Consider the following 21,355-nt stretch of genomic DNA (forward strand, 5'->3'; position numbering starts at 1 on the left):
CAGGGGACCCAGGTTCGATCCCTGGTCGGGGAACTAGATCCCGCATGCCACAACTAAGAGTCTGCATGCTGCGACTAAGAAGTCTGTGTGCCACAACTAAGAAGTGCGCATGCCACAACTAAGACCTGGCTTATTTTGGCTCAGCCAAAATAAATAAATAAATATATTTTAAAAAATGATACAGGGAAAACTGGCCACTGACATGGAAGAAAATACAGGAATACTGTGAGTAGGCATCAATTAATTTAATTTAGACAATGTTTACTGCTACATTCCATCAGGAAATTTGCTTTGATGTTACAACAGTCCAGCAGGTAAAACACATTTGAAAATAAATTCTAATGCTTAGTCTTGTAACATATAAATATAATGCACATAATATATTGGAAAAACCCCCACCTACCCATAGATTGCTATATTCATCATTTCTGAAACACATACCATATATAAAAGTACACCTTTACATTGGCTGTGATGTTTTCAGCTCTAAGAAAACTTAAATTTGTAAAGCACCAGATGGTAACTATCTTAGGCTCATCTTAGGCATGTGAGGCATAACACTCACCTCTGCTACTGTAATGTGAAGGCAGCCACAGGCAAAACAGGTACGAATGTTTTTTGCTTTGTTTTTGTATTAGTGTTGTAATAAAATTTGTATTTATAGACACTTAAGTTTGAATATCATATAATTTTCACATGTCACAAGATATTCTTTAATTTTTCTACCATTCAGAAATGTAAAACCATTCTTAGCTTGCAGGCAGTGGGCCAGATCTGAATCACTTGTGGAAAAATGTACAACCAAACCAAACCAAGGCACTACAGCAATGAAGTGAGGGATGAATGCTGGTAGTCAACCTTTTATTTATTTTGCAACATAATTCAAGAAATACAAATTATAATGATGATAGTATCTAACATATAGCTCTTCCTGTGTCTCAGACACTATTCTAAGTGCTTTAAAAATATTAACTTTTTACACCTCACAACAATCCTAACACATTATCACTTTTTTATAGAAAAGGAAACTGAGGCACAGAGAGGTTAAGTGCATGCTTCATGCTGGAAACTGAGCCTGGGCAGTAGGAGTCCAGAGTCCACACTCTTACCCTCTATATCACGTTGCTTCTACCAGGAAGAAAAAGGTAGTGAAGAATGTTTAGGACTCTCATACAAAATACAAATTCAGACAGCTCTGCAATCTGCTAAAACAACACTAAGACAGATGTTTCTTTACATAGCATTTTTTTTTATTGTGTAGGGTGTTTCCAGCTGTTTTTTAAAATGAACTTAGGTTTTTCCTATAAATGTATCCCTAATGTAAAATTTGGCTGACCATGAGTTGAAAAATTTACAAAAACATTTTTAGCTTCTTTCTGAAAGATTAGTTCAGTAAAATCCAAATCCATTCAGAAATAGGAGGAAAAGATACATTATAATTATAAAAGAGTATTACACTTAAATACACATTCTATTAACAAGAGTCACTGCTGAGACTTAATATCTTCATATACGTAAAAGTTACTGAACTAAGGGCTTCCCTGGTGGCGCAGTGGTTGAGAGTCCGCCTGCCGATGCAATGGACACGGGTTCATGCCCCGGTCCGGGAAGATCCCATATGCCGCGGAGCGGCTAGGCACGTGAGCCATGGCCACGGTGCCTGCACGTCCAGAGCCTTGTGCTCCGCAACAGGAGAGGCCACAGCAGTGAGAGGCCCGTGTACCGCAAAAAAAAAAAGTTACTGAACTAAATAAGGCTACATATTTCCCTATGTACAGTTATGGATGGGTCCACATGCACATCAAACATCCACAATCTGTGTTCTGTAGCACACTGACATTCACACATAAGTCCTACATACTACAGGACTCTTCACATGTGTTTAATGATGTCACCTGGTTATTCAATTTATTTGTGCTTTTTAAGAAGCTCCATATATCTAGATATTTGCAGGTTTCTTTAAAAGAAAAACAATTTTGTAATCAGATTTCTGCAACATGGCTTCTAGTAAAAGTGTTACCCTAGGTACAGATTCTCTTGGAATTTTTGTTTGAAAGCTTTCACATATTTAAATACTTATAAAGGTTCTATACTTTATCACTGATCTGACATTTACCAAAACATCACTTCTTGATAAAGCCTTCCATATGTGTTTCAGTCTTTGTGATTATCCCCTTTTACAGTATTTTAAGTCCAACTGATATAAAAAGATTTCTGAATGGTCAGGATACTGATAGGAATCTCTCACTCATGTGAGCTTTTGGATGTCTAAATGATGGCTACCCTGACAGAAATTTCCTTACATTCATTTACTTACAGGATTTCTCTCATATGGTTTCTATGCTGTACAATAAAGTATGACTTCTGAAAGAGAGGTTTCCCTCATGTTTTACAATTTGTAGTGTTTCTACCATCTAAGTTGTCTGATACTTAGTAAAAGTCTGAAATATGGTAAAAATTTCTCCCTAAAATATTTACAGACTTTCTCTCCATGATGAAAGACTGTGGCTGAAATTTTCCCATACTGGTATTTCATAAGGTTTTTGTCCCATGTAAATTATCTGATTATTCTGAAGGATAAATTCAGAGAGAAGAACTTCCCAATTTATACTCTTTATAAGCTTTTCCCTTTGTGTGTGTCTTCTGATGTGCAGTGAGTTTTGATTTCTGGAAAAAAGTTTCCTTACACTCCTGACATTCATAGGGTTTCTCTCCTGTGTGTTTTCTCTGATGTATGACAAAATGTGATTTCTGAGAGAAGGATTTCCCACATTCTTTACATTCATAGGGTTTTTCTCCTGTGTGAGTCCTTTGATGTAATCTGAGGACTGAATTCACAGAGAAAGATTTACCACATTCATTACATTCATAGGGCTTCTCCCCTGTGTGTTTTCTCTGATGTTTAGTGAGGTCTGATTTATAGTAAAAGTTTTTTCCACATTTATTACATTCAAAGGGTTTCTCCCCTGTGTGAGTTCGCTGATGTACTGTTAGGGCTGACTTCTGGTAGAAGCATTTCCCACATTCCCTACATTCATAGGGTTTCTCTCCCGTGTGAGTTCTCTGATGAGTTTTGAGGTGTGAATTTCTAGAGAAGAATTTCCCACATTCCTTACATTTATAGGGTTTCTCCCCTGTATGTGTTCTCTGATGTACTGTGAGGTGTGATTTCTGGGAAAAGGATTTCCTACATTCCTTACATTCATATGGTTTCTCCCCTGTGTGTGTTTTCTGATGTACCATGAGGTATGCCTTAACGTAGAAGAACTTCCCACATTCAGTACATTCATAGGGTTTCTCTCCTGTGTGTGTTTTCTGATGTTCCATGAGGTGTGGCTTCTGGTAGAAGGATTTCTCACACTGATTACATTCATAGGGTTTCTCTCCTGCATGAGTTCTCAAATGTCTACTGAGAGATGATAGGTGGTAGAAAGTTTTCTTACATTCTTTACATTCATAGGTCTTCTCTCTGGTAGGAGTTTTCTGTTGTCTTGTGAGGTCTCCATTCCGAGAGACAGATTTCCCACATTCACTGGGTTTGTCCTTTGAATGAGTATGCTCATGTATTATGAGGACAGACTTCTGGCAGAAGGACTTTCCACATTCATTGCATTTATAGGATTTCTCATTGGTATGAGTTTTCTGATGTTTTGTGAGTTCTCCATTCCTAGAGAGAAATTTGCAGATTCATTAATGTATAAGGCTTTTTTTTTTTTTGGTCTGCTGTGTATATTTTCCAAGTAACTCTGAGAACCAATTTCTAGAGATTTTTGCAATATTCATTAGATTCATAGGGCTTCTCCATTGTGAATATTCTATGTTGAAATACATTATGGCTTAACATTTGGTAGAAGGAATTTCACTTGCATTATAGGTCTCTTAACTGCCTGAACTCCACTTTGTGTAATAAAGCCTCCCTTATCATGTAAGTAAGAAGAATCAAAGGACTGTTGCAAAGTTGTAATCTCCTGATCTTGAATTATAAACAAGGTCTCTATTATGAAACAAGGCTTTCCCATTTGGATTATGTTCTTTGGAATTTTCTCCAGTGTTAGTTTTTTCACATTTATTATTAACTAGTGCTCTCTCACTTCTAGTACCCCCATCAAGACCCTTTCTTACGAAGCTTCTAATCTCAAAATTGAATTCTTGAACTTGCCTTGAATTTTTAGCTTGGCTTTCCTGGTATCTTGCTCCTTGGTCATGAGTATTCCATAGGTCTTCTAAAAAGGAATCCAAAATTTAATACCATATAAATCTTAACACATTATTATGGTCATAGGGTGGATTCTTAGGCTTCAGGCCAATATCCTCAAATGAAGGAACTCTCAAGTGTAAACTTCCTCTATCTCAGTGGTTTAGAAGAAACATAAATAACACTAAAAACTGCTATAGCAGAGGGGAAGGGACCTGGTTATAAACCCAAGTATCTTTGACACTACAAATATGATCTTAAAAACCTGGAGAAGGTTAAGCCAAAAAAAAAAAAAAAAAAAAACAAAGAATTGGGAGCAGAGAACAAAGGACATTCAAAGTGCTGCTGAATAGGAATGTGAGACACAGAGAATGCTGTGAGTCCATTAAGGACAATGAATAGTAAGTAGGGTGAAAATAAAAATTAGTAGACAACTGTGTTCACTGGAAATATCAGAGGAAAGATTAAACTGGATGAAGGAGCTAAAGTATAGGTCTTTACCCACTCAAACCTAGTTTACTGTGTTAGGATTCCTAGTAATCAGTAGACTATAAACTTCCACTTTATTTCTCTTTACCCATAATACAACAATCTCAATGTCAACACTAAAGTGATTTTCTCAAAACATCCATTTCCTAATGTTTAGAGGAAAATTCCGCTCTGTCTAGTTGGCTTAATTTTTGCTGGTTCAGAAGACCCAGAAACACATACATCCAAAAGGAAAGATTAAAGAAAAGCAGAGTGCAAGCCATCCTTATAACAGAACAAATTCCCAGTTGTAGCACCAGAGATTTTCAATGCTGACCACCAAATACTGCATCTCCAAAAGAGAGTTACCTATGACTCAACACTAGTTTTATTCTGCTTTCACATCTTAGCTCCCACATGTCTGCTTCAATTTGCTACCTGATCTTTAAAGAGTAATTATTCAACATTGTTCTAAATCTTTATGGACCTTCATATTTATTCATCTTTAAATGCTTGAAAGAAAGTGAAAGATTATGAGCAGAGGCTTGGGGTTAGAATTTCATGGCATTTGTGGGGAAAACATAAAAAAAGTTGTTTGATAAGGACATGTGCAAGGTTAACTTGGATACTCATGAAATAAGATCTTACATATGAAAGACATTTAAGAGAGCAGATGAAATGAAAATTAGCATGTGTTCTGGGGCCACAAGGAAAAATAAGAATCAGGGCTTCCCTGGTGGCCCAGTGGTTAAGAATCCGCCTGCCAATGCAGGGAACACAGGTTCGAGCCCTGGTCTGGGAAGATCCCACATGCCACGGAGCAACTAAGCCTGTGCACAACTACCAAGCCTGCGCTCTAGAGCCCATGAACCACAACTACTGAAGCCTGTGCACCTAGAAGCCTGTGCTCCGCAACAAGAGAAGCCACCACAATGAGAAGCCTGTGCACTGCAACCAAGAGTAGCCCCCGCTCGCTGCAACTAGAGAAAGCCCACGTGCAGCAACCAAGACCCAACACAGCCAAAAGTAAATACATAAATAAATAACAAGATGCAGTAGGCAATAAAGCGCCAGACTAGTTCTTGACAGAAAATTAGGTGTATTTTGTATCAACTCCGAAATAATATAACCAATGAAAGGCATAATGATTTGTAAACTGATTTCAGAGTTTAAAGAGAGAATAGGAAATTAAAATGGGTGCTGAAAAAACTAAGGCATTTTGTTGTTAATGAAAGGAGGAAAATGGCATTTGACAAAATTTATAAGACAGATTTTAAGATTATAGTTGCATACTTTAATGGCAAGGAGTAACTGGGAATTCTAGAAAAAAGACAAAATGAAAGTTTAAGTCAAAGTTAGTATATAGGGAAGAGAAGTAAATCTATTTTAAAAATGTCAAGCAAAAGAGGGAATTTAGATGGAGAACGAAAACTGGAATTGTGATTTATGTTGCTTACATATGCAGATCAAGTATCCTCAATCATTTCCAAAAGTACAGGGCATTTAAAAAAGAGATTCCTGAAAAAAAAAATTTCAAAAGTCAAAGGCACCAATCTCCTCACAGGTTATAATTTCTAACTTACCAGGGTACTTCTGACGTGGAAATTCTACTTCTAATATCCATGGCTCTTTTCCTTGCTTCAACTTGAAGACTGCATTTGGCTTATTCACACAATAACCTATTAATAGAAAGATAAAGAAAACAATACAAATTGCTTGGAATACAGCAACTCTGAAGGATAAGGAAGTGCAGTTTAGGAGCAGAACAAGGAAGGTTCCACATAGGCTTGGCAAATTTAGATTGTATCAGTGGAGTGCATGGGGACACACATATTTTTCTGGTACCCAAAATGGATTCATCAACTTTGACCCCTAAAACAAAGCTAATATTCAACCCTATAGGGGACTTAACAAATTCCAGTAACTGAGAAAGGAAATGCAAACCACTGGGAGTTACAGATAGGGAAGATTTCCTCACCCACTGAGATGAGGTGACGATAGTTCTCCTGCATCACTTCCCTATACAGGGTCCTCTGAGCAGCATCCAGCAACTGCCACTCCTCCTGGGTGAATTCCACAGTAACATCCTTGAATGTTACTGGTCCCTGAAACAACGTATTTCAGTTAAAACTGAAGCGATCAAAATACAGTACCATCAAAAAGACATGTGAACTGTTAATGTGCTAACTATAGTATTTATTCTGGAGAGTTAGATATACTGCCACCCTGCTTTATACATATATAAAATATTTGTTCAGTATATATTTACTCAGATATCACTCCATGCCTGGAACTCTGCCAGAGATACAGAGATGAATGAAAGCAATTCTTTTTTTTTTTTTTTTTTTTTTGCGGTACGTGGGCCTCTCACCGTTGTGGCCTCTCCCGTTGCGGAGCACAAGCTCTGGACGTGCAGGCTCAGCGGCCATGGCTCACGGGCCCAGCTGCTCCGCGGCATGTGGGATCTTCCCGGACCGGGGCACGAACCCGTGTCCCCTGCATCGGCAGGCGGACTCCCAACCACCACGCCACCAGGGAAGCCCCGAAAGCAACTGTTCTTGTCATCAAGAAGCTTACATGCTGACAGGGAGGCAAAGATTAAATTCTTAAATGCAATATGCATAGCAGTTGCTATGACAAAAGTATGTACAAGATGAAAGATGGTCACAAAGGATGGCCAAGATGGTGGAGAAGGAAGACTCTGAGCTGAGCTCCTCCCACAGGCACACTGAAATTACAACTATTCACAGAGCAACAATCTCTGAAAATTATCTGAAGAGTAGCAGAAAATATTCCCCACAACTAAAGATACAAAGAAGGAACCACAGTGACATGGGTAGGAGGGAAAGAGACACGGTATAGTCAAGACCCACACGCCCATGTAGGTGACCCACAGATGGGAGGATAACCAAAATTGTAGAGGTTGTCCCCAAGGAGTAAGGGGTCCGAGCCCCACATTGGGCTCCCCTGCCTGGGGGTCCTGCACCAGGAAGACGAACCACCAGAACGTCTGGCTTTGAAGGCCAGTGCGGCTTGAGAGCCAGAGGACTGTAGAAAACAGAGACTCCACTCTTAAAGGGTGCATGCAAAAATCTGACACGTTCCAAGTCACAGTGCAGAGGGAGTAATTTGAAAGGAGCCTACCTCAGACCCACTTGCTGACCTTGGAGAGCCTCCTGGAGAGGGAGGAGGCAACTGGAACTCCCCCTGGAGACATAGACACTGGCAGCAGCCATTTTGGGAGCCTGTTCTACCATGAGGACACTGGTGCTAATAGGGACCATTCTGGAGTCCTCCCTCTAGCCTATTAGTGCTGGAGGCTTCCATGCCCACCAATGGGTCATCACCAATCCCAGGACACTTCAGGCCATGCAGCCAGCCACGTTGGGTCCCATTCCAGGCATCCCACAGGCCGTGCAGCTAGCCAGGCAGGGACCCAGACCCTCCCAACAGTGGGCCGGGAGCCACTGGATGAGGCAGGGCCTGGCTTCCAACAGGGCTGAGGGTCAGCCCTACCTACCAGTGTGCCCACAATAGTCGGCCCCACAACAAGGAAGGATTCATGTAGCCCACATATAGGGAACCCGTAGAGCTTATAGCTCTGGTGATCAGAGGGGAATATACTGCTGGGCCTCAGAGAACATCTCCTACATACGATTACTTTTCTAAGATTGAGAAATGTAACCAACCTACCAAATGCATGGAAATAAAAACAGAGGATTAGGCAAAAGGAGGAGACAGAGGAATATGTTCCAAACAAAAGAACAAGACAAAACCTCAGAAAAAGAATTAAATGAAGTGGAGATAAGCATTCTACCCTATAAAGAGTTAAAATATCTTTTATGAATATAAAGACGAAAACCTTTAACATATTACTAGTAAATCAAATCCAACAAAATAAAAAAAATAGATTATAATCTATACCATGACCTTGTGTGATTTACCCCAGGAATGCAAGAGTGGTTCAACATACAAAAGTCAATCAATTACAGTAATAGAGCAAAGGGGAAAAAGTAGAAGATCATTTTAATTGACGCACAAAAAGTGTTTGACAAACTTCAACACTCTTTCATGATAAAAACACTCAGTAAACTAGAAATAGAAGGAAATTCCTCAAAATGATAAACAACATTTTAATCCACCTCTACCCCAGGTAATATCATACTCAGTAGTGAAAGACTGAAAACTTTCTCCTTATGACCAGGAACAAGTCAAGGATGCCTGCTTCTGCCACTTCTAATCCACACTGTACTGGAAGTTCTAGCCAGAGCAGTTTTACAAGAAAAGGATATAAAGGCACCCAAACTGGAAAGGAAAAAAAAAAAAACTATATTTGCAGATGACATTAATCTACATATAGAATATCCCAAAGAATCCACAAAAACGAAAACTAATAGAGCTCATAAACAAAGTCGGCATGTTGCAGAATTATAAGATCAACCCACAAAAATTGGTAGTGTTTCTATATACCAGTAATGAAAATCCAAAAGAGAAATTAAGAAATTCCATTTAATGTAGCACCAAAAAGAATAAAATACCTAGGGATACATTTACTCAAGGAGGTGTAAGACTTATACACTGAAAACTGCAAAACATTGCTGGAAGTATTAAAGAAGACCTAAATAAAAGAAATGATATTCTATGTTCATAGACTATAAGATTTAATATAGTTCAAGTGACAGTACTACTCCAAGGAATCTACAAGTTCAGTGCAATCCCTAATAAAATCCCAATGACTTCTGCACAGAAATGGAAAAGCCAATCCGCAAATTCATATGGAATTGCAAGAAGTCCCTAATAGCCAAAACAAAATTGGGAAAGAAACAAAGTTGGAGGACTCACACTTATTTCAAATCTTACTATAAAGCTACAGTATCAAAACAGTGTGATTGGCATAAAGATAGACATATTGTGCAATGGGATAGAAATGAGAGTCTAGAAATAAAACCATACATCTATGGCCACCTGATTTTCAACAAGGAAGACAAGACCATTCAATGGAGAAAGAATAGTTTCTTCAACAAATGGCACTGCGACAACCAAATGTCCACATGCATAAGAACGAAAGCTGACCTCTACTTCACCCCATATAAAAAAAAAATTAACTCGAAATAGATCACTGACCTAAATATTAAGAGCTAAAACTATAAAACTCAGAAGAAAACATAGGAATAAATTTCCTTACCTTGAATTTGGCGATGGATTCTAGATATGACACCAAAAGTACAAGCAGTAAAATAAAAATAAGCTGACTTTATCAAACTTTAAAATTTTTATGGGGACTTCCCTGGCGGTCCAGCGGTAAAGAATCCATGCTTCCAATGCAAGGGGCGCAGGTTTGATCCCTGGTCAGGGACCTAAGATCCCACATGCCATGTGGCGTGGCAGCCAAGGAAATTTTATGTATATATATATATATAACTTGTATGCATCATAGGATATTACCAAAATAGGAAAACGACAACTCACAGAATGTAATATAATATTTGCAAATCGCGTATCTGATAAAGGTGTTATTATCCAGAATATATAAAATATACTTACAATTCAATAACAGAAAAGATAACCCAGCCAGAAAATGGGCAAAGAAATTGAACAGACATTTCTTTAAGTTATACAAATGAGCACATGAAAAGATGCTCAGCATCATCAGTCCTTAGGGGAAATTCAAATCAAAACCACAATTATACCACTTCATATTTACTATGATGGGTGTTTTTTTTAAAAAAAAACAAAACAACACCCCAAAAAAAAAAAAAAAAAACAAAACAACAAAATAACAGGTGATGGAGAGGTTGTGGAGAAACTGTAACCCTTATATATTGCTTGTGGGAATGTAAAACGGTACAGCTGCTGTGGAAAAGTTTGGCAGTTGCTCAGCAAGTTAAACATACAAATACCATACAACCCAGCATACTTGTACACAAAAGTTCATAGTGGCACTATTCACAACAGCCAAAAAGTGAAAACCACCTAAATGCCCATCAGTGGATGAACAGATAAACAATTGTGGTATAAACATACAATGGAATATTATTTTGCCATAAAAATGAAGTATTGATACATGGTATAGGGTGAATGAACTTGGAAAACATTATGCTAAGTGAAAGAAGCCAAATAGAAAAAGTACATATTATATGATTCCACTTATATGAAATATCCAGAATAAGTAAATGCACAGAGACGGAAAGTAGATTGGTAATTGCCAGAGGCTAAAGGGAGAGGGACTAGGTAATGATTGCTTAATGGGAATGGGGTTTTCTTTGGGGATGGCAAAAATGTTTTGGAACTATATGTTGTAGTGGTCCCACAACATTGTGGATGTGCTAAATGTCACCTAACTGTACGCTTTAAAATGGTCAATATTATGTGAATTTCACTTCATTTAAACCAACAAAACCTTCTAACAAAGAAATCTTCAGGTCTCAGTGGTGAATTCCACCAAACATTTCAGTGGTGAATTCCACCAAACATTTAAGGCAGAAACAATACCAATTATATGCAATCTCTTCCATAAAACAAAGAGGAGAGAACCGTTCTCAACTCATTTTATGAAGCCGACGTTACCCTGATACCCAAACCTAACAAAAGGATTATCAGAAAACTACAGTGGTGGCTTGCACCTGTTTGTACCAGATCAAGAGTGCTGATTGTCAAATTTTGGGCAATTGATTAACATCATTTTGTAGCTTGAAATTAGCCCTGGCAGGGGTATTTATACCATAGAAATTGGTAAACAGTACAAACCAGATTTCTCTCCCAGTCCCCAAAATCTGATTAAACATTTACCACCATAGTGACTACCAACCAATATCTTTCATGGTTATAAGTACAAAAATCGTCAACAAAATATCAGCAAATCCACTACCTGATTTCAAGACTTATTGCAAAGCTATATCAATTGTGTTACTAGCAAAAGGATAAACACACAGATCATTGGAACAAAAACAGTGTCTAGTAATAGAACCACACATATAATTTTGACAAAGGTTCAAAAGAAATTCAGTGGATTAAGGATAGTCTTTTCAAAAAACTAGTGCTGGAACAAATGAGTAGAATGGTGGTTCCCAACGTATGGGGGGAGTGGGGAGTTAGTGTTTAATTTGTGCGGAGTTTCAGTGTAGGATGATGAAAAGAGTTCTGGAGATGGATGGTGGTGATGGTTGCACAACAATGTGAATGTACTTAATGCCACAGAGCTATACATTTAAAATTGGTTATGATGGTAAACTTTGTTATGTGTATTTTACTACAATTAAAAATAAGTCAACTATACTTTAATTTTAAAATAGAAAAATAAATAAAAAAAAACAACAAAACACTAAAAACAGCTGTACAAAAGCATCAAATATTAACTTAAGCACTAGAATTTGAGAGGTAAAGATCCAAGAAAAAAGTGAAATTAATTATGATGAGTCTTATACCTCTGGTTAGCATTTTCAGGGCATTTTCCAATTTCATAGCCAGGGCAAAAATGTAGAGCAGAAAGCAGCTCAGAGCCAGCATCTCTAAAATAAGCATAAAGAAAGAAATTCTGAATAGAAACAAATTCTGAGAAGCAAAGGAGAAGTTGATCTTAACCTTAACGAGAACAAGCCTCTAACCTAGTGTTTTCTAAAATCAGAGATCTGAGAATCCAAAGGTGAACAAAAGATAAAATTCAGAAGAGACAAATATTTCAAAAGACAACAGAAAACCACAACTTATTTCATTCTTGGGGGCAAGTAGGGAAGAGAGGAAACTGGTTCAACCTTTAACAAACTTTTAATGTTTGCTTATGGTCTTGTGTGATGTATTAGCATCCCTAAGATCCCTGGTCACAAAGCAAGTCAACACCAACTTGCCTTTTGATACTACCTGGTGACTGAGTGGGAGTTTCATATTCAAGAGGTCCCCAAACATAAGCTTAGTATTTGTAGAACTTTTTTTTTGTTGTGGTGGTGGTGGTATGCGGGTCTCTCACTGCTGTGGCCTCTCCTGTTGCGGAGCACAGGCTCTGCATGCACAGGCTCAGCGGCCATGGCTCATGGGCCTAGCCACTCCGCAGCATATGGGATCCTCCCGGACTGGGGCACGAACCCTTGTCCCCTGCATCGGCAGGCGGACTCTCAACCACTGCGCCACCAGGGAAGCCCCCTCTGTAGAACTTTTTTACTTCCTATCAAATGTCTCAAAGTGGTCAGTTTATTTTAAGTTGGGGAAGCAGTTTCTGGAACCAAAGGAAAGCTCCATAATTTATATGGATGCTCTGAAATACAAATACTCACCATTTTCCCCCCACAGGCCTTTACTGAGTGCATGGCCACAACCCTCCAAAGGCTGGGAGCAGAGCACCAGGGCAGGAAGAGATGTCTCTGGTGCTTAAAGCTCTACAGGGCAGCAACTCCTCAGTCATCCAAAAGAAAAGCTGGTGGCTAAGCTAAAAGCACATCAGTGGAGCTCTGGTGGTGTTCACAACCCAAGCCCCCTGAAGGGAAAGCCTTGATACTGCCCTCAATCATGTGAAGCTTGGTGGTGAACAGTACCTCACTAAAGCCCAGGGCCATCTCAGCTACGTATCTGACTTAGCGAGCAGACAGAGGAAGGGACGTGACTTTTTCTGGAGGTATTATTTACTTCAATCCCTACTGTACTTTTATATATAATGTCTAGCAATAATAAAGAAATAGGAGACATGCAAAGAAGTAGAAAATTTTGATTCATACTGAAGAAAGGAGCCTATTGAAACAGACCTACAGATTAACCTCGATGTTGGGATTAGCAGATAAGGATTTTAAAGTAATTACCCTAAAACTAAATAAATAAAACTAAATGACCTAGTGAAAAAAATTGAGAATATAAATGAAATGATGCGAAATCTTAGCAGAGAAAGAAAAACAAAAGAAAAAACAGGAATTTTTAGAACTGAATGATACAATATCAGAAGTGGATTCTACAGGCTTATGAGTGAAGAGAACTGACAGAGCAAAAGAAGGATGCCATGAACTTGAAAACAGTCAGCTCAACAGAAATATCCAAACTAAAGGACACACACAAAAAAAAACAACCAAACTGAACAGAGCATCTGAATATTTAGGACAATATGTACATATTTCAACACTGTGTAATTGGGATTTTAGGAAGAAAAAGAGAATGATGCAAAGAAACTATCTGAAGAGTGAGTTCCAAGAATTTAAAAAAATGATAAAAGGCAACAACCTACTGGGCATATACCCTGAGAAAACCGTAATTCAAAAGGAGTCATGTACCAAAATGTTCACTGCAGCTCTGTTTCCAACAGCCAGGACATGGAAGCAACCTAAGTGTCCATCAACAGATGAATGGATAAAGAAGATGTGGCACATATATACAATGGAATATTACTCAGCCATAAAAAGGAACGAAACTGAGTTATTTGTAGTGAGGTGGATGGACCTAGAGACTCTCATACAGACTGAAGTAAGTCAGAAAAAAACCCAAATAACGTATGCTAACGCATATATATGGAATCTAAAAAAAAAGGGAAAAAAATGGTCAGAAGAACCTAGGAGCAAGACGGGAATAAAGATGCAGACCAACTAGAGAATGGACTTGAGGATACGGGGAGGGGGAAGGGTAAGCTGGGACAAAGTGAGAGAGTGGCATGGACATATATACACTACCAAACATAAAATAGATAGCTAGTGGGAAGCAGCCGCATAGCACAGGGAGATCAGCTTGGTGCTTTGTGACCACCTAGAGGGGTGGGATAGGGAGGGTGGGAGGGAGGGACAAGCAAGAGGGAAGAGATATGGAGATATATGTTTATGTATAGCTGATTCACTTTGTTATACAACAGAAATTAACACACCATTGTAAAGCAATTATACTCCAATGAAGATGTTAAAAAAAAAAAAAAGGCAACAACCCACAAATCTTTGTCATCCTTCAAAAGGGATAAATGCAAAACAAATCATGCCTGTGTGCATCATGGTCTAACTATTGAAAACTAAAGATAAAATGAAAATCTTAAGCACAGAGGAAAAGAACACATTATATTCAGGTGGATAACAGTAAGATGAAGACTAGCTTCTCATCAGAAACAATAGAAGCCAGAAGACAAAGACATCCTAGAAATGCAGATACAAAGAAAACTCTCGATAAAGTTCTATATCCGGCAAAATATCCTTCAAAAACCAAGGTGAAATAAAGACATTTTCAGAAAGACCAGCCAAGTAAATTTGTCACCATCAGTGCTGAAATAATACATGAAATAATAAAATGAGTTGCTTAGGCTGAAGGGAAAAGATATCAGAGAGAACCCCAGACCTGTAGGAAGAAATAAAGAGCTCCCAAAGCAGATACGTACATAAACACAAAAGAGTTTTATTTACACACACACACACACACACATTTCTTTAAAAGATGAATACTGTTTAAAGCAAAAATAACAAGTATTGGGGGTTAAAAATATATGTATAAGTGAGATATAAGACAAGGACCACAGGGTGAGGAGGCTGTAAAGAGAATTATACTGATAAAAGTTTATTACACTGTTCATGAATACAGTATTTGAAGACACCATTATTTTAATGGTGCATGTTGTAATCTCCAGATTCAGCAATAAACAAAATAACACACAAAAATAAAGCTTCAAAGTCAATAAAGGAGATACAGTGTAATACACAAAATACTCAAATATTCAACCCAAGGGAAGTACAGTAAATCTAATTAGGATAAAAAGAAATATAGATATAAACATACTAGGATAAAAGATATCTTAAAAAGCAGCTAGCCCAAAACACAAATTTATTTCAAAGGTGTGACAAGTTAACAGGTGAATTTTCAATAGTACCAGTAGTAGAAGACAATGAATGCTTTTCAGTGTTTTAAAAGGTAAGAACTGTCAACCAGTATTTCTATACACAGTGAAAAAGCTCTTCGTGGATATTTCATATAAAGAAAACTGAGAATTTTCCACCAGCAGACCCTCACTAAAACAACAAGCAAGCAGAATAAAAACAATAACTATAAAGGATGTTTTCAAACAGAAATTGATGGCAGAACTTGACAGATGCAAGAAGGAATAAAAAAGACTTTCTAATCTGGCCAAAATGCCTTTAAAAATCCAATTATCTGCACAAAATAAATTTTTCCAAGAGTAGGTAGTGATGACTGTACTTAAAACTACTTCAAAAAACAAAAAGGCTCACTAGTTATTTCTTTTGTTCCAGACTGACCACTCAGCAGTTAATTACAGAGCATAAGGTAAGAAAAACATCATGTGCCACACCTGAACAAATGCCGGATAAGGAAATTTTCATATATAAGGTATAAATGTGTTCAAGACTGACCAAAGCAGAACCGTAGAATAGGTTAAATTTTTCTAGAGTCTCTTTCTTTCCACCATCAGGCCTAAAGGCTATGATCTCTAATTAATAATAATGTCCACACTGAAAATTTATGTTATAGTAATAATAACAACACTTCAAAAGTTGGCTGTGAGAATTATGTAAGATAAACTACGTCAAGGGCTTACCAAAGGGCTGGGCATTTAATTAATTGCTAAATATGCTATTTTGTTTTTAAAAATTAAGTTTAAAAAGCAAAGAAATGGTTACCACAGAATTCAGGATTCCTTTTCTCTGGGTAATGGTGGGATGAGATTAAGGAAGGGCATACAGGGGCTTCAAAAGTACTAGTAATTTTCATTGCTTAAGCCAGATATGGGATACAGTGGTGTTACTTAATCAGTATTCCCTAAATTATACATATACATTATGTACATTACTTGCATAAAGTATGATTTTTTAAATATTTAATGAACCAATAAAATCAAAATTCATGTCTTCTACAGCCTACAAAGTCATATACATTCTACTCCCTTCTACCTCTTAGATCTTACCTCTTACTGTTCTCCCCCAAGTTCACTTCTCTCTAGTTTCAGTATCCTAAATACTGTTTCTGGAACATGCCTCAGGGTGTATGCATTTGCTATTCCTTCTATGTAGTATGCTCTTCCTCCAGATTTCTACCTGGCTGTCTCTCATTTAATTCAAGATATTCCTCAAATATTACCTTTTAGAGTGGCATTCCCTAACCAACTTATTCCCTGTTCCTCACTTCTAACACTCTGTCCTCTTAAACTGCTTGAGTTTGCCTCTGAGCAGATACATCAGAAATATTACTCAAGTGTTGACACATTTTATTATTTAATAAAGAATCACATTTGTTAATATCCTTACCAATCTCATCAGAAAAGTCTTTAAGTATCAGCATTTGTTAACTTCACAAGTTTTCCAACATTCCAATTTTCACTTGAAAGCTCAACTTTTAATATTAGCAACAAATACTAAGTTATTTTCCTTGAAATGACAGGCTCACATCACTCATTGTTGAGAAAATGTTTGCATACCATGTGAATACCGTAGTTTGTCTGCCAGTTGCTCTTTTACATAAAAATGATATTCCATGAAAAAAAGTGGCTAGGTGAGCTCACAAATCAATCACACAAGTGCTTTTCCTCAAGACAACCAACCATCATACTTCAGTATGCCGCAAAAGTACTTTAGCTGAACTTGCCATTTCATCCCACTGAATATTAAAAAGATGTGTACTCAAGGGTCAAGATTTAATAACATTACTAACTTTTACTGTTTCATCAAAGATAACCTTAAGTAAAGGTGGCAGTTTTTTTACTACTGCAGAGGAAGACAATGTCATTGGTGTCATCATCCTGATGTATGCCAGATAGGCAGCAATCTATTGCTTTTACACCATCAGTGCTAATGTCGTCAGTGTAAAAGGCAATTTGCATCCTGGTATTATGTTTTGACTTCACAAACCCTCGGAAAGGGTCTTGGGGCTCCCAGACTACACCTTGGAACTGCTGTTGTATTCAAACAGTATTTTCCCTGAAGGTGATTTTTAGTGATTTCCACTTTTCTAATTTAATATATGGGCTCTCTTTCATAAAATTCACTGAAAACACACACACACAGAGTGAAATAAAGTTAAGAGGTAAATAAATGACTCACCCGGAACTTGTTCATTTTCTGCTGCTATTGGAAAGTATAGAAACTATGAAGTCAGAACAGGGAAAGTTGGAAGACAGAAGTCATAAGAGACCTTATCTTGCCGTCAGGAATCACCTGTGAGAAATTTACATACAACATTTTAGTAAAAGATAAACCTCTGGGAAAATGTCTCTTTGAGACATGAGAAGGAATAGGAAGGACCATGAGAAAGGAGTACCCACCTGTCCACTGGTGACTCTCATATAATCTTGATGAATCTGGGACATTTTTGAATCTAAACATTTCTTTCCTATTGGCTGTTTTGAAAATTATATGTCCATTACTAAATAACACAAAAGAATATAAAACTTAAATGTCTAATAATAACAGATTAGTTAAGCAAGGTATATAATATATATCCAAAGTATGGAACCCTATGCTGACATCACAAATGATGTTGAAGAGAAACATCTATTGATATGGAAAATCTTTTAAGTTACATGTCATAACAATTTTTCCTATTGATACTATAAACCCCACAAGGTTAGAAAGTCTTCAGAGCTCTCGAAAATAAGATGTTTCATCTCTCTAAATTTCAGTTTCTCCAGAATCACTTCTCCAAAAACCCTATTTTGACTAAAATATGGTACAGTGACAGGGAGGCTTCAGTTCTATGCTAAGCTCTGCTATTAACAAACCTAGTGACTATCTTAGTTTCTATGTTATTATCTTTTTTTTAACATATTTATTGGAGTATAATTGCTTTACAATGGTGTGTTAGTTTCTGTTGTACAACAAAGTGAATCAGCTATACATACACATATATGTCCATATCTCTTCCCTCTTGTATCTCCCTCCCACCCTCCCTATCCCACCCCTCTAGGTGGTCACAAAGCACCGAGCTGATCTCCCTGTGCTATGTGGCTGCTTCCCACTTATGCTATTATCTTTAACATGAGAAGGAGTTAGGTAATTTTAAACAATCATGTACTATTCTGATTCTATAAGTCTTCATTCAGTACCACAAATCCAACAGAACCCCAGAATTCACTGTCCCCTCCAACCCTGGGCTGGGGCCTAGAGTAAAATGTAATTAGGCCTTGATGAATTCTGACATGGCCATCTAAACTGTTGACACTAACACAAATATAACTTCTAAAATAACAATTTGGCACCATAATCCCAAAATAGGCACTTCACATGGGGAGCAAAAGGTGCCAAATGCCGAGGTCCTTCTCATATGCAGAAGAAACCACTTCCCTGGTGCTTACATGATGCCTACTTACTAAAGCCTAGATACACCATCCAATAAGAGGCATTATGATATCACCTTCATAATATGGAGCATGGATGAAATCGCTGTTTTCATCTTTAAAAAAGTCTGTCCCATTTCCCCTCTGGCCTGGATAGGATTCTCATCTTCTCCAGTAAAACTTAAAATTCAGGGTTTCAACTATGGTTTAAATTCACATGTGTAACAGTCGTCTGGGTATCGAGACAGGTTAGAGAATGCAGGAAGGGCCTTAATTAACCTTTACACAGGAGTTTTAAGGAAGCCTCAAGAATTTTTGAAAATAGAATACTACATTGTACGATTAGGTCCACTACACTGTACTCTGGTGGTGCTTAGGGACAATCACTGGATTAAATACAACCCAAGCCTGTGGATTTTAGGGTGGAAAACAGCATGAGATACAGAGTAAAACAAATCCCTGCTAATGATGGCTAAGCCAGTTATCTCTTTGAACCTTGGTACTTGTATTTATTAAAATGGAGGTGGTAAATACGGATTCAAAGGATGGTTATGATGATTAAGATGATTAAATGAGCCAATAATGAAAAGAACAGGATACCTTTTAATGAGAAAAGCAGCTCACCTTTATTGAATCCTTAACGTACTTTATATACACTACCCTATTCAATACAAAAAACGACCCTAAAGGCTATTATAATTTTACAGATGAGTATCCGAGTCGTACCCAGATTAACCTGCCCATTTACCGGCGGGCGCTGGCCTTAAGCCCGGGCCCCTCAGGCTTTAACAACCCACGTCTCCAACAGCCTGCGCCGCCCACGCGCCAGCGCCGACGTGACGGGTTTGGCATCCACGTCACAAACGGCTGTTCTCGCGCGCGTACGTCCCGCTATAAGCCCGGCGCCCCAGGCCTCCTCTAGCCGCCCCTTTCACGCAGGTCGAGAAACAAGGCTTCTGGGGAGGAACCGCACTGCGGACAGCCAGCCTCCCCGCCAGGCCCCCTGCCTGGCCTCTTCCCCAGACCTCCTCGGAGGCCAGTCCGGCGCTCAGAGTGGGGGTGGGGGGCGGCGGCTGCCAGGGCCTCCGACTCGGCGCGGCCGTGGAGACCGGCTTCCCCCCGCCCCCGGCCTAGCGCCCGCACCGAAGCCTCCGACACACCTGCAGGGGCTCGGCCTCAGCTCCCGGCCCGCGCAGGTTCCAGGCCCCGCCCTCCGCGGCGCCGAGCAGACTGGAGGCGCCTGAGTCCTCTCCCCGCCGGGGAGCGAGACGGAGAATGGCGGCTGCTGAGGGGAGGTGGATTTGCTCATGCGCGGAACACTCCCGCGCCCCACGCAGGCACTGCGCGTCCCGGGAGCCTCCCGGCGCCTCCACTTCGGATGACGTCACGAGGGTCGGGTTCTTCCCGCGGTCCGAGTGTTTTCTGCTGGCCCGGTCCTTTCCTCACTCGCAGCGGTAACGGATTAGAACTGGCCACCCGCTTGAAAGCAGGAAGCTACCTTGAGGTAGTGCGATGAATATCGATAGTAATCGAAAGGTAGTACTCGGAACTAAGTACAGTAGTACATTCAAAGAATAACACCCTGTAACAGCTGACTTTATTTTAGGAGTATTAGCTTTCAGAATTATGGAAATGACACATGAAACGTGATGAAAACATGAATAAGCTAAAACAGAAGACGAGTCGCACACATGCCACTTTACAAAAAGAAAAAACCTCGCTTAATGTTAGGTGCACACTCTTCTGAGATTTTTACTCAAATTTTACGCTAATGGTATATTTTGACTATCACTTCACTAAGGAATATATACTGAATGTATGCTGATTTTCTGATCTAACTTTATGACATCAGTTTACTCTGGGCCAACAATAGAAATGTTTCCTCTCAAAGTAATTACAAAAATACTAAATTTTTATAATAAAATTAACTTAAAAAACGTGGAATCCATATAGAGAAAATATATATACATATCTGAATAATGTGTGCACATGTGTGCATAGCTGTATACACACACACACACATACACACCCCAATATCCTGGGTGGGAGGTGTTGGGGAAATGATTAAAAATAGTCTCTTGCCAACCCAGAAAATCCTCTACAGAAATGGAGAAAGAAAAAATTATTAATTATTATTAATTATTTTATTAATGAACTAAGCATTAAACTAGACTGCAATGCGCATTCCAGGCAATCTGCTAATGAGTTTGCAGACAGAAATATCACACTTTTATGTAACCAGGCAGATACAACCCTTTCTATGTACTAAGAGAACTTGACAACACCATTTACTACACACTGTTCATCCTAAATTCACACGGTAATTGGGGTGGCCATTTCTATTAGTTAATTGCCTTTATCCAAATGAAAAGTAAAGCTTCTTGCATCTCTATGACAAGCAAGTAGCTACAACTTGTAGCCAAAAGCCTAGGAGTTTACCACAGACACAGGGAGATGGGGTGCTA

The 21,355-nt window shown here is 38.6% G+C and overlaps 1 protein-coding gene across 4 annotated transcripts; it reads right to left on the bottom strand.

The window, feature by feature from the left end:
• Positions 1-230: 230 nt before the first annotated feature.
• On the bottom strand, positions 231-20,249 carry ZNF25 (zinc finger protein 25). Of its 4 annotated transcripts, XM_033842142.2 has the most exons (8): positions 20,051-20,249; positions 17,880-17,980; positions 17,659-17,772; positions 12,088-12,171; positions 6,642-6,768; positions 6,247-6,342; positions 4,160-4,223; positions 231-3,667 (listed from the first exon to the last, which is right to left on the bottom strand). In XM_033842142.2, exons 5-8 carry the CDS (start codon positions 6,673-6,675, stop codon positions 2,584-2,586), a joined length of 1,278 nt encoding a protein of 425 aa, XP_033698033.1. In that variant the 5' UTR covers positions 6,676-6,768; positions 12,088-12,171; positions 17,659-17,772; positions 17,880-17,980; positions 20,051-20,249; the 3' UTR covers positions 231-2,583. The 4 variants fall into 4 exon arrangements, with proteins under 4 accessions (XP_033698033.1, XP_033698031.1, XP_019791494.2 ...); XM_033842140.2 differs by lacking the exon at positions 12,088-12,171 and having other exon boundaries at positions 17,880-17,954; positions 20,051-20,248; XM_019935935.3 differs by lacking the exon at positions 12,088-12,171 and having other exon boundaries at positions 20,051-20,248.
• Positions 20,250-21,355: the final 1,106 nt, after the last annotated feature.

The sequence above is a fragment of the Tursiops truncatus genome, chromosome 16, assembly GCF_011762595.2.
Source record: "Tursiops truncatus isolate mTurTru1 chromosome 16, mTurTru1.mat.Y, whole genome shotgun sequence".
Classification (NCBI taxonomy): domain Eukaryota; kingdom Metazoa; phylum Chordata; class Mammalia; order Artiodactyla; family Delphinidae; genus Tursiops; species Tursiops truncatus.